General features: G+C 41.4%; 1 protein-coding gene and 1 long non-coding RNA gene across 7 annotated transcripts in view; one reads left to right on the top strand and one right to left on the bottom strand.

Annotated features, from left to right (window-relative positions):
* Nucleotides 1-14433, top strand: part of LOC111570365 (disks large-associated protein 1-like) — a 163059-nt gene that overhangs the window by 117065 nt on the left and 31561 nt on the right. For all 5 annotated transcript variants that reach the window (XM_035949463.2, XM_035949461.2, XM_035949460.2 and 2 more), the window contains exons 6-7: nucleotides 6874-6998; nucleotides 14151-14276. In XM_035949463.2, coding sequence (XP_035805356.2) covers nucleotides 6874-6998; nucleotides 14151-14276 — 251 coding nt within the window. The remainder of the gene's footprint in view (nucleotides 1-6873; nucleotides 6999-14150; nucleotides 14277-14433) is intronic.
* LOC129349786 (uncharacterized) lies at nucleotides 1684-14420 on the bottom strand. Of its 2 annotated transcripts, XR_008602907.1 has the most exons (3): nucleotides 13643-14420; nucleotides 2407-2553; nucleotides 1684-2335 (listed from the first exon to the last, which is right to left on the bottom strand). It is a non-coding gene; the product is annotated as an uncharacterized LOC129349786 (long non-coding RNA). The 2 variants fall into 2 exon arrangements; XR_008602906.1 differs by lacking the exon at nucleotides 13643-14420 and having other exon boundaries at nucleotides 2407-10460.

Here is a 14433-nt window from a genome sequence, read left to right as displayed (position 1 = left end):
ATCCCCACTATAGCTCCTTCTTCTCCTCCTCCATCTCCTATACATGTTTCCACAGCTGCAGCCACTTCCCTTCTAGCACCTGTACCCTTCTCTGTCACAGAGACAGGGGTGATGTTGGAGCTTCAGAGACTTTGCTCTGGGAAGGCAGCTGGCACAGATGGTGTATGTCCAAGGCTGCTTAAAGACTGTGCTGCACAACTGTGTCAACCTCTCCACAGGATCTTCAACCTGAGTCTGCAGCTGGGGCAGGTGCCTGCTCTATGGAAAACATTCTGTATTGTACCAGTACCAAAAATCAAATGTCCGGCTGAACTAAAGGACTACAGACCTATTGCCTTTACCTCACACATCATGAAAACTCTGGAGCGGCTGATTCTACGCCTACTGAGGCTTGAGGTCAAAGACAAATTCGATTGGCTGGGGAACTGTGTTTCTGGGACATTAATGAGCAGTACTGGGGCTCCACAAGGAACAGTCCTGGCTCCATTCCTGTTCACACTGTATACATCAGACTTCAAATACAGCGCTGAGTCCTGTCACATTCAGAAATACTCTGATGACACTGTTATCGTGGCATGTATCAGAAATGGACATGAAGCTGAATACAGGGATCTGATGAGTGCCTTCAGTGACTGGAGTCACAAAAACTGCCTGCTACTCAACGCCTCAAAGACAAAGGAAATGATCATCGATTTCCGCAGATCCAAACCCCCTTTTCAGCTAGTGAACACTTGTGGCGTGGACATCGAGGTGGTGACATCGTATAAATATTTAGGTGTCCACCTTGATAATAAGTTGGACTGGTCTAAAAACGTAGACAAAAAGGGCCAGAACCGACTTTTTTGCCTCAGAAGTCTTCAATCATTAGACATCTGCAGTAAGATGCTGCAGATGTTTTATCAGTCTGTGGTAGCAAGTGTTCTGTTTTATGCTGCAGTCTGCTGGGGAGGCAGTATAAAAAAAACAAGGATGCAAGGCGTCTGAACAAAATGATTAAAAAAGCTGGCTCTGGGTTGGAATCAGATTGAACACATTGGAGGATGAGGTGGAGAGACGGGCACTGAGCAAGATGGAGGCCATTTTGACAAACCTGGATCATCCACTTCACATCTGCCTCATTGAACAACAAAACATCGGTGGACAACTCTTATCCCTGCGCTGCAGGACTGAAAGATTCAGAAAATCTGTCTTGCCATCAGCAATCAGACTATTTAATTCAAAAGTAAACAGATGAGACCAGAAAATTGCATTTGCCTTCCTTCGGGGATTAATAAAGTCATCGTATTGTGTTGTATTCCCACTGTATACAGGGTATACAGTGGGAATGTCTCAGTTCTGATCTTAGGATCAGGACTGAGACATTCCCACTCAGGCTTCAGAAGAAGCATTTTTCATGTTGGAAGTTTAGAGTAACATTTTAGTTCATAAATTATAATTAAAATGCTGTCTTGGCGATTTAAAATATTATCAGAGACAAACTTGAAATGTTGACCATGCTGATAACCCTTTTATTTACAGTCCCCTAATTGCTAGCTGTTTACCTAAACATATGGTAAATTAATGTATTTTCCTGGGTAATAACCACTGGTAAGAAGTGGGTAATAATTACATAAATACAGAAAAACTACATCTTATGGCAGGTGCAAAAAGGCTCAGAAGCAGGAAATGAAATAGCAGACAGAGTAAACATTTTAACAATGCTTTATTTACAATAATAAGACTTCGTACAGGAACCGGAACTAAAACCCCGGAAACAGAAAACAAACTGACTACAGAGATAACGGAGCAAGAAACCCACTAGAGGTACGGAGGTATAACTACATGAATATGAAAACAGAACTCTACGGTTAACCCACGTATGGTAACACCAAGGCAGGATAACAACTCAAAAATACACAAACTAAACCCAGCCTAGACTACAGATAATCCTGAACAAAACCCCAGACTAAAGATTATTTTATGCAAAGCATAAAATACAACTGAAGTCAAACACGGAACGCTAATTGTATAATTCGACGTCTTTAACAATATTAAACAAATAGTCTGGTGATACTAGGGCTTGAAGACTTAGCTGACGAACAGGGAAACAGTCCTTTGGTCCGACTTCATCCAGCACTCTCACTCCAGATGTTTGACGTGAGGTTGGCAAGTTGCGTCCATGGATCCAGTGGAGGTAGGCGTTTCCAGACGGTGTATTCGTCCCAGGTATGGCTGTTGTTCCCAGGGTGAAGCTGGCGAGAGGTGGAAATCCTCCAGGGGAAAACGGAATCCTTGGCAGAACGGAGATCCAGCAGACAAAGGAACCCAGGCAACACAGCAGGCAGGAGTCAGCTCACTAAACACAGAAAACAGAGTTACCGATAGCTCTAGGTTGGTGGCAAAGACAGTTCTACTCCCAGTACTGACTGGAGATTAGACGACGGTCCAGCTTCGAACGACGAGTGAAGTCGGCTTTTATGGAGACACCAGAAGCCCAATCAGGCAGCTCCCACCTTCACCTCATCAGCTGATTGTCACACGCCACACCTGCCGCCAGCTTCACACCACACACACCTAGGAGAGAGAGAGAGCAGGGCCGGAGGAGGAGAGAGCACCATCACAGCCCACAGCCTTAAGCTGTGGGTTAGGGTTAGACACTACAGCTGAAATACTAAGGAGCTGTCATTTGATCACTGCTTGGTGATGAATTAGATTAAATGTCGAGGAAGGTTCCTGGACAGACCTGGTTCACTAAAATGTATAGTGAGGGTGAACTGGGAACAATGTGGACACCAGCACTGAAGGTGGCTGTCAAGCTGATGAAGGAGGTTTTTAGGTTTGGCTAGCACGGGAATCTGACCTGCAGCAGACAGGTATCATGGGGCCAGAAGGCTTGTAGCTGTGGCAGTCGCTGAAGCAAAAATTTTGGCAAAGGAGGAGTTTGAGGAAGCTAAGGAAAAGGACTTTAAATTAGCCTCAGGGACTCAGGGAAGGAACGCAGAACCTGTTTGAGAAATTCATCAATAGGAACTCAAGGCACAGCCATGTTGAGAATGGTGTCAAGTTTAGGAATCCCAGAATCATGTCTCTTCTTTTTTCAGATGGCATAGTTCTGTTCAGTCATTCAGCCTTTGGTGCGCAGTGGTGTGCACATTTTGCAGCCAAGTGTGAAAAGAAGCCGGGATAAGAGTAAGAAAGCCATAGCTCATGGTTCTCTGCTAGAAACCACTGAATTGATCCCTGTTGGTTGGGGGTGAGTTACTGGCCCAAGTGAAAGGGTTAAAAGTATGGCAGGAGCTTGTTTACAAAAATGGACTGTGGGATGGACAGATCAATTAGTGCAGCATCTGCAGTACTATGGATGTTGTACCAGGCTGTCACAGTGAAGATTTGCCAGTGGGTCTTGTTCTAGAACTCCCTGGAGGAATTGTATATCTGATCTGACCTGGAATAAAACAATCTGCGCTGTCTGCCCTGTGGACATAAGCAGAGCGAAGGTGGAACAGGCAAACAGTTTTAAATTTCTTGGAATTAATATCATAGTGAATCTTTCCAGCAAAAAAATAATGGCAATGATGATAGTCCATTCAATAGCTGGTGAGATATTTCAGTCTTGACAAAAGTGGTGGATTGACCAATATTGACTGTTCCAGAGTTGTGCTGCTATCATGGCTAAATATCTTGTATTATAGTAGAGTGCTTTCAAAAACTGTTTTAGTGCTTAGGAGATTGAAGGAAGTTTTCACATATGTTCTTTTCAGCTGTATTTCTAACTTTGGAAAGGTTTATATCAAATGTCATTTCACATCTGTATTTGGATTTTCTGGTTCCAGTGGCCACATGAAAAACATGGCTACAGATGTCAAACAATATGAATAACATGATCCACTGCTGCATGGGAGAAAAATGGATGAATGAATATAGTGTGTGTGCTTAGTGACAGCTCCACCAGTGGGCATGCAGAGGACAGACACAAGGTTCAAAGCAATGGTAACCAAACAGGCTTTTCATTTATCCACTCTACAAATTTGATTTAAAAGACAATTCATTCTGTTTTATTGTTATTTAACTGGAAAAAATTGAAACACATCTGGTCACTCATATCCTCAAAGCACTTATTCGGCATATTGAGATACTTTTTAGAAATATTGTCAGATGTCAAATGTTGTCAAAATAATTGTGGTAGGATTATTGTTTTATGCCTGTGATTAAAGCCTTATTCCTTATGTTTCTAATAGCAGATTCTCCTACAGAAAGAGTCTCTTTTGTTCTTTTCTTCTTTGCTTCATGCAAGAACTATTATTTTCATTTGTTTTGCTTTATTCTGTTGACCTGAGCATTTTACAAGACTATCATGCCAGTTGGTGGTTAAAGTTACCCTCTGCAGGAGAACACATTAGGAGTATCTCAGCAAGTGGAATTCCCCAGTTGCAGAGGATTATTTCACTGATTTCATTTCAGTGAGTCTTTAAGGAAAGTTGTGGTGCCATTTAGAGTAACCTGTCCATTTAAAAAGATACAGGGGGAGAGTGGTGGTGTTCAGAGGGATTATCACTGTCTGTTGTCACAGTATGGCAATCTTCTGTAAACTATTGAGTTTGTGCTCTTCGTTGCTTTTGATGAGCAGGTCACAGTTCAAAAAGTCATTGTTGCACCTGTAGTCCCTTAAGTTATTGTCTGTTGTGGTAAATTTTAATGTTGTGAGCTGCAACAGGCCAAGTAAATAATCACAATATGACAGTCGTCATAAGTTAGTGACTGAATGATTCAAGCATCTGAGTAAGCTTCCTTACTGATTTTGTGGCCGTATAATAACATCCCATACATCTAACTAACCAACAAATTTTCACATAACTACACAAGGAAAAATAGAAGTAATGATAAGGATATTGGAGATTGTATTGTCATTTTTCCTCATTGTTCATTTAAAAAACTGTTCATGTTAGCAATTGTGCTGTGTAGCTTGGTTTTTTGTTTGGATGTGTACAGTATGACATTCACTTGAGATTCTGATATTGATTGTTACATTGTCGACCATGTTCCATGTCCTCATCAAGTATGCCAATGACCTATAAAATTTCAGAGCTTATTCAGTCTACATCTTCATTGCTACTCTGTTGCTTGCTTCCAGAAATGTAACTCCTCCCTTCACAGCCTCCTCCTGCATTAAAATTTTGTTGTACATGAATTTTGAATCTCTTTAGCATGCGTTCTTGGTTCATTAATTTTATGCATCTAAACCTCTGCCAGGGGTTTTTGTAAGCACAGGAATTATACTGCTCAGATTTGTCCCAGAGCATCACATGAGCAGAGCTACACAACAAGCTAAAATGCATTGTTGCAATCAATGTTTCAAATTTACCTTGTGTCAAGCCTCAAATGAAGATCTAGTGCTGATGGACTTTTAATGAAGCTCACTTTGATGTTTGCTGTATGGCCATAATATTACACCCATCTATCTATCCACCCATCCATCCATCCATCCATCATCTATGCACCACTTAATCCTCTGTAGGGTCGCGAGGGGGCTGGAGTCTATCCCAGCTGACCTAGGGTGAAGGCAGGGGACAACTGGACAGCTCACCGTTTTATAACAGAGCTACATATAGACAGACAACCAAACACTCACATTCACATTATGGACAGTTTAGAATCACCAGTTAACCTCAGCGTGTTTTTGGACTGTGGGAGGAAGCAGGCACAGGAAGAACATACAAACTCCACACAGAAAGATCCTAGGCCAGGAATCAAACCCAGTACCTTCTAGCTGTGAGGTGACAGTGCTAATGAGGGCATCACCTGGCCACCCTTACAAGATGTACATGAGAGAGTGCATCACATACAGTTACAATGCACAAACATTTTCTGCCTGCCTGTTTAATCAAATAATGTTGAAGAGCAAAAGTGACAAAGGTCAAAAGAAATGTTCTCCTTCCTTTCTAACTCATGTCGAGTCTCACTGACATGAACTAAAGCAGTGATCCTTGAAACTTTGTTTAGTTTATAAGAACAAACAAAGGTCACATTCTGGAGTCAGAGATTCCACCTCTGTCTCACAGAAATGGTATTTTTTATACAATCTTTTCTACCAACATAATGATGAAATGTTGGTAATGAAAGCGTTTGGTACAATGACACTTAACATATCAGTATGTTCACTGACAACATATCTGATCTTGCAGGACAATACCTACTTACAGCATTGTTCATCTTTTTAGAGTATTGTTTAGATATGCAATTCTTGGTATAGACTAAGATCTTGGTCTGGTTTAATACAGAAAAAGTCTACAGTAACTTCTTTACACATTCATTGACATTTAGTCAAAATCAGCAGCTTTACCTAACCTTAACCCCTGATTTTGTTGGGAGTCTGAATGTAAACCCTGGTCTCTGTACACCCTCTATCCACTCCAACCACTTCCTGCTGACCTAACATAATCCAACCAGCGATAATGATGCATCCAATTATTATTAGGAGCACTGTTTTGTAGGTATGTAATCTTTTGGAGACAAATTTGAATTAATGTGCATACATGGGTCAAACTAACTGATTGTCAGTTCAGTTCATTCCAATTCAGTATGCTTTATTTGCATCAGTAATATGTTAACAATTTTGCCCAAGCATCAAGGTGTCAGTGTTAATCAAGGTGATGGTGATTGTCACTACTGTTCAGTGCAGTTAATATTGCTCATGCCTGAAGGAAAATTAACTCACTAAATTAACCAAATGTCTTCATCTTGTCTATCAAGACATAAAGAATTACAAAAGAAAACCTTGTCTATGTAGGATTAGTCACTGCAATTTCTGTGTGCAGTGTCTGTAACTTGTTTTTAAAATACGGATTTATTTTTTTATTTCTTCTCCTTCTTAATTTTCTTTCTTGTTCTTTGTAGTTTCATCTTGCATCACCACCTACAAGAAAACCCCTCCACCAGTGCCGCCCCGAACCTCCACCTGCTCAACAGCCTCCAAGCCATACATCTCCATCACAGCCCAGAGCAGCACAGAGTCTGCACAGGTACTGCACAAAGAAGCAGTCTATGATGTTAATCTCCATACACGTGCTTATAGAGCATGACATTTTTCACAGACGATACACAAGAAAGCACACACAATATGTAGTTTATGCTGTATACTGATTAGTTCAGGCTGTTTGAATTATAATTAATTTCTGCAATACTTTTTATAGTGACAATCCCAATGGATCAGTTTAGAAAACAGTGGTCACAGCACTAGAGGAATGAAATCACTCAAATGGCTGTCAGAAAAACATTTAGTTCCAGTTCTTTTTGTTTTCAAAAAACTGAAGTAAATATTCATGTGCACAACTGTTGCATCCCCTTGATGAAAACCAACAGGAGAACAGTAACAGTCAAAGAATTTCAAGGAATCAGAGTAAGAAAGTGAAGGCAATTTATTTTCTGTTGATTTTGATACTTGAAAGCCTAACAATGGTTCTAAAAATGTAGGAGAGGACAGAATAAGGTGGTTGTACTGAACAAACAGAAACCAGTATATCAAAAGTGAACGTAGCTAATCCCTACCTCTGGAAACAAGAGTAGAAGCAAAACACCTGCCTTGTTTATCTTATCTATAAAAATACAGAGGCAGCACAAACTAATAGTCCTAGTGTCTGTAGAAAAAAAACTTTGTGTGAAAAGTAAATAGTCCAATTAGTGACTGCTGTAAGGAACCATCATTTCTGTTCATAGCTGTTTTCATAGGGAGTGGCAAATGTTGAAATTGTATTATACCTCTGCAAGGCTTCTAAAGGCTTATCTTAATGTAGCAGAGAAATACAGGACTCCTTTTTTGTTTGTGTGACGATTCAGCTTCATGGAAGCGCGCAGTTTTCAGATCTACTGTGCAACACTCGCTTAATGATATGTTGAAGAAACCCTTACTAATATACTGTATCACAACATCAAGTCATGTTTACAAGGTGTTTGCATTCAGGTGGTCAAGTGAAGTCAGTTTTATTTATAAAGCCTAAAATCACTTTAGATGCTTTACAGAACCCATATGCCTGAACCCCCAGAGCAAGCCCTAAGGCGACAGTGGCAAGAAGAAACTCCATTTTAATGGGAAGAAGCCTTGAGCAGAGCCCAGCTTATATGGGGGGATTCATCTGCCATTGGCTGGCAGGTTGAGAGGGACAGAAGAGGTAACGGGAGTGGGTTAGGGGAAGGGAGAGAGATGGGAGAAGAGGGGGGGTGGGGGACAAGAAAACATGTAACACACATTGTGATACATGCATGATCAGAGTAACATAAATGATACAAAGTACAAGCCAAAACTGAAACTGATTCATAAGTTTACTGTTATGGTGTAAGGCTTTGGCATTAAAAATACTACATAAGTAGCTGGTAGTAAGATGCAAACAGTATGTAGATGAGCATATCGAGTATAGTAAGGGCGATGCAGAGTAGACTGGTGGAAATGAGCAGCTGGAAGCAGTGGGCTGGAGGAAAGACAGCAGCACCATTCCACAGTGGACATGATGAAGCCTAAGCCAGTTGGTGGGACAGCAACCACAGATCAGAAACATCCCGCTCCGGGACCAGGGACATTCGGAGAAAGGACATAGGGGGAAACAGAGTGAATGTAATGCAATAGCGGTATATATACACTGCTCAAAAAAATTAAAGGAACACTTTGAAAACATATCATATTTCAATGCGGGGAAAAAACAAACTGGATATTTACATTGATATGGACTGGATAATGTGTTAGGAATGAAAAGATGCCACATTGTTTAATGGTAATGAAAATTATCAACCCACAGGAGGGCTAAATTCAAGACACCCCAAAACTCAAAGTGAAGAACTGATGTGGCAGGCTAGTCCATCTTGTTGAAATTCCTTGGCAGCAACTCAAAATGGTACTCAGTACTTTGTATGGCCTCCACGTGCTTGTATGCAGCCTGATGATGTCGGGGCGTGCTCTTAATGAGACGATGGGTGGTGTCCTGAGGTATCTCCTCCCAGAACTGGACCAGCGCATCACTGAGCTCCTGGACAGTCTGAGGAGCAACCTGGTGGTGTCAGATGGACTGAAACATAATGTTCCAAAGGTGTTCTATTGGATTCAGGTCAGGCAAGCGTGGGGGCCAGTTAATGGTACCAATTCCTTCATCCTCCAGGAACTGCATGAATTCTCTTACCACATAATGCCGGGCATTGTCGTGCACCAGAAGGAATCCAGGTCCACTGCACCAGCATAGGGTGTGACAATGGTTCCAATGATTTCATCCTGATACCTTATGGCAGTCAGAGTGTCGTTGTCTAGCCTGTAGAGGTCTGTGCGTTCCTCCATGGACATGCCTCCCGTCAGGTCTTCAGACCACCCTCATTGCATCTCTTTCTGATTGTTTGGTCAGAGACACTCACACCAGTGGTCTGCTGGGGGGCATTTCCTAGAGCTATTGCAGTGCTCATCCTGTTCCTCCTTGCACAAAGGAGCAGATACCTGTCCTGCTGATGCGTTGAGGACCTTCTACAGTCTTGTCGAGCTCTCCTAGACTAACTGCCTGTCTCCTGGAGTCTCCTCCATGCTCTTGAGACTTTGCTGGGAGACACAGCAAACCTTCTGGCAATGGCATGCATTGATGTGCCATCATGGAGGAGTTGGACTGCCTGTGCTACCTCTGTAGGGTTCAGGTATCGCCTCATGTTGCCAGCAGCGACACTGACCCTAGCCAAATGCAAAACTAGTGAAAAACAGTCAAAACAATAGGAGGGAAAAAATGTCAGTGGCCTTCACCTGTAAACTCATTCCTGTTTTGGGGGTTGTCTCATTGTTACACCTCTAGTGCACCTGTTGTTAATTTCATGAACACCGAAGCAGCTGAAACTGACTAAAAACCACTTCTGTTACTTACTTGACCAGAGCAGTATCCCACATGTTTGACTGACTTGATGCAATACTTAGATTAAAAAGTGTTCCTTTAAATTTTTTGAGCAGTGTATATAGTAAATACATAGGTAATTAGAGAAGGGCTCAGTGCATCAGGAGAGGTCCCCCAGCAGCCTAGGCATATAGCAGCATAACTAGGGTCATAACTAAGGGACGTCAAAAAAGAAGTCAGTTGTGCCCCATATATGTGGACTCCAACTGACCCCTCAGGGTCACTCGAGTCAGCCCTAACTATAAGCTTTGTGAAAAAGGAAGGTTTTAAGCCTGGTCTTAAAAAATAGAGAGGGTGTCCGCCTCCCGAACTCAAACTGGGTGCTGGTTCCACAGGAGAGGCGCCTGATAACTGAAGGTTCTGCCTCCCATTCTACTTTTAGAAATTCTGGGAACAAGTAAGCCTGCAGTCTGAGAGCGAAGAGTTCTGCTAGGATGATATGGTACTATAAGGTCTTTAAGATACGATGGAGATTGGTCATTAAGAGCTTTATATGTCTGGAAAAGGATTTGACATTCTCCAAAGTTGTTTAAATCAATCCAACTGGACTTTAAGAAGGTTCCTTGAAGACGTTTCACCTCTCATCCAAGAGGCTTCTTCAGTTCGGAACTGAAGAAGCCTCTTGGATGAGAGGTGAAACGTCTTCAAGGAACCTTCTTAAAGTCCAGTTGGATTGATTTAAACAACTTTGGATAACCATGACCTGGATGAATGAGAAACTACACAGATTTGACATTCTATTCTGAATTTCACAGGAAGCCAGTGAAGAGAAGCCAGTATAGGAGAAATATGATCTCTCTTGCTAACTCCCATCAGTACTCATGCTGCAGTGTTTTGGATCAACTTGACGTGTTTCAGAGAGTTATTGGGACATCCTAATAGTAAGGAATTGCAATTGTCAAGTAGGGCTGCCACAAACGACGCGTCGACGAATAGCCTGAGCACGATACGTCATCAAAAGCGGAAGTGAGCGCGCAATGCAACAGAAATCACCGTCCGAGTGGAGCGCGGAACACGCATGGACATCTGCGCCGCATCGTGCATATATAGTATATGCACGATGCGGCGCGGATGTCCGCGCTGTATCGTAAACGCGGATGTCCACGCTGTATTGTGCGTATATAATATATGCATATACTATATATGCACGATACAGCGCGGATGTCCATGCGTGTTCCGCGCTCCACTCGGACGGTGATTTCTGTTGCATTGCGCGCTCACTTCCGCTTTTGATGACGTATCGTGCTCAGGCGATTCGTCGACGCGTCGTTTGTGGCAGCCCTATTGTCAAGCCTAGAAGTAACAAATGCATGGACTAGTTTTTCTGCATCACTCTGAGACAGGATGTTCCTGATTTTTAGAATATGTCAAACTCCACACAGAAAGAATCAAGGCTGGAATTCGAACCTTCTAGCTGTGAGGAAAGGGTGATAACCACTGCATCAGTGTGCAACACACTATTACCCAGTAACATCCACTACTCTCTTATTCTGCACTGCTTTTGCTGCAGTTGCGCTTCTAATACTCCCAGATGTTTTAATATGGAGGACAGATTTACAGTAGTTTCTGAAAAAGGATGGCCATTTCTGCTGTCATGAACACCAAGATCAGGCAATGCAATCGAAAATCGAGCATATATGTAATTTACTAACTCAAGAAAGTTGATTTAGTCCTCAGTCTGTCTTTAAATGATGCAAATTTTTATACAATGCTGAACAAATGTATTAGATCACCAACCAGTGTAGGGTGTTTGTCACTGCTGCCCAAAATTATCAGTAATGCTGATTACCAAAATATTTTTTTATGTTTCTGTAAGGGGCTGCACAGTGGAGTAGTGGTCAGCACTTTCGCCTTGCAGCAAGAAGGTCCCTGGTTCGCGTCCCGGCTTTCCCGGGATCTTTCTGCATGGAGTTTGCATGTTCTCCCCGTGCATGCGTGGGTTCTCTCTGGGTACTCCGGCTTCCTCCCACAGTCCAAAAATATGCTGAGGTTAATTGATTATTCTAAATTGCCCGTAGGTGTGAATGTGAGAGTGCTTGTTTGTCTTTGTATGTGGCCCTGCGACAGACTGGCGATCTGTCCAGGGTGTCCCCTGCCTTCGCCCGAGTCAGCTGGGATAGGCTCCAGCCCCCACCGCGACCCAAGTGAGGATTAAGCGGTGTATAGATAATGGATGGATGTTTCTGTAATGGTTAATCCACCAGTATGTGCAAACCCTTTAATCAAAATGATATCTTTAATGCTAAATTATGATTACTGCTGTTATCCACGAATTTGACTAATTTACTTTTATAACAAAGCAAAAAAAAAAACAGTAAAGCTCATTATTATTTCTTGATTGAGATGCCAAATTACAGTTATTTGCTTGCATTCCTGAACAGAAAAATGTATTTTAGTGGTTGTGTGTTATTCTTAATTAATCTCTGACTTCTCAGAGAATTACAGTGTGCTGATGCAAATTTGGGTACAAAAACATGAATGCAGTTTGAAATTCCTCACTCCGGTTCAATATGGTGAAGTGTAGGGAACTCACTGAGAAAGACAGAGTCTGAATTAAAGCACTTCATTATGCTGGATGGTCTTTGAGACAAATAGGGCAAGACATAAAATGTTCTCACAGTGTGGTGAAGTATGTCTTGGACTTGATTGCAGAGACTGTTTAGAAAATGCGCCAAGGAAGAGGCTGAAAACGAAAGCTAACTGAAGCAGATGTCAGGCACCTCAAGATTTAAAGAACTAGAGACAGAAGGAACACCACTGCTGATCTTTAGGCAGAGATTAATGCTTCAAGATCAGAACCTGAGAAAGTCTCCAGAATGACCATAAGGAGATGCCTGAAGGAACAAGGTTTAAATGGGAAGAATAGCTGCTAAGAAGCCATTATTGAGCCCCCCCCCACCCCACCCAAAAAAATAAATAAATAAATAAAATTTGTTTGTGAACACAAACATTTGACTGTAGATGACTGGAAGAAGGTACTCTGGATGGACGAGTCCAAGTTTGAACTCTTTGGTCAGCATCGTCGTGTTTATGTCTGCAGACAAGCTGGAGAACATTTTGATGCGAGATGCATCCACAGTGAAACACGGTAGAGATTCCATTATGGTATGGGTTTCCATTTGTGGAAATGGCATGGGAAGATTAGTTAAAATGGATGGTATCATGGACAAGAAGGTCTACCACAACATCTTGGTGCATCATGGAATCCCTTCTGGATTGAACCTGATTGGTCGTGGACTCATATACCAAGAAGACAATGACCCCAACCATACTTCAAAGCCGTGCAGAGACTACTTGACTAACAAAAAGGAGTCTGGAGTATTGGAACTGATGGACTTGCTAAGTCAAAATCCAGACTTGAGTCCTATTGAACAGATGTGGTATGCATTGAATTCAAAAATAAAGCAAGTCTCTGGGTAAAGCTAGAAACTATATAAAACTCAATAACAAAAGAGACTGTCTAAAAGTACATATAAACAATGGCAGCAAGAATGCAAGCTGTTATCAGGGCCAAAGGAGGTCATACAAAATATTAAAATTTTTCGTTAATATATGTGAATAAGGACTATGTAGTTGTTCCAGTTTGTTATTTGTCTAATAAATAACAATCCAATTTTTAGTTTGAAACACGTTTTGGACAGATTTCTAAAATAATTGTTTTCTCATTTTTGTGACAAGTGATCTAATAAATTTGTTAAGCACTGTATATTTAGGTAATATTCTTTTTAAAAGTAGATCTGTGCAACTGTACTTACAGGAGCTCCAGCTGTCGTGTGTTGCATCACTTCAGTCACACAGTGACCCTGCACTCTTTTGTCAAAGCCAGAAAGGAAAGTAAAATGAAGATGACAGCAGAACAGATACTAACAGGCAAAGATAAATAGTAGATAAATAAATTATTGTGGGAATGAATAAATAAATACTAAAACTAATGAGCTTTTTCAATTATTGCCTGATGTCTTATCAATGTGTTTCAGACTCCTTTAATCAACGGGAAGCAAGGTTTCCTTTTGGTTTTTTTTTCATCCATAATTTATATGTCATAAATGATACTGTTGCCAAGTGTGTCAAAGGGAATCCAAAGAAAACATTAGATTTGTTGTGTCTCTGAATAATTTTGTAAGGTTTTCCCCTTACTATGTACTATGTTGTGAATTGCTGCATTATAAGTTCAGTTGAACTGAATTGATCCTGTGTGGTATTGTTGGTGAAATTAACACCTTGTCTTGAATGCAGTTTTTCAAATCTTCTAAAACCAATCAGGATGCGTACATGGAAGAGGAGGGACCCAGAGGTGACATGACCATCCAGTCAGGGCTCAGTAACTCAACAGAAAGCATTGACAGCATGAAGGCCTTGACAGCTGCCATAGAAGCTGCTAATGCCCAGGTTGGTTCTTCTGTATTAGTTTGGAATTGTGAAGTGCATCACTAGTATACAAATCAACTTCTGCTTTTTGCAGTAAGCAGGTTGTAATTTTGAAATAGTCATACAATAAAGTTTCCCAAATATTTTTTTTAAAAACTAATTGTTTAACATACCTCTA

The sequence above is a fragment of the Amphiprion ocellaris genome, chromosome 10, assembly GCF_022539595.1.
Source record: "Amphiprion ocellaris isolate individual 3 ecotype Okinawa chromosome 10, ASM2253959v1, whole genome shotgun sequence".
NCBI lineage: Eukaryota > Metazoa > Chordata > Actinopteri > Pomacentridae > Amphiprion > Amphiprion ocellaris.
This window is presented reverse-complemented; position numbering and strand designations above follow the sequence as displayed.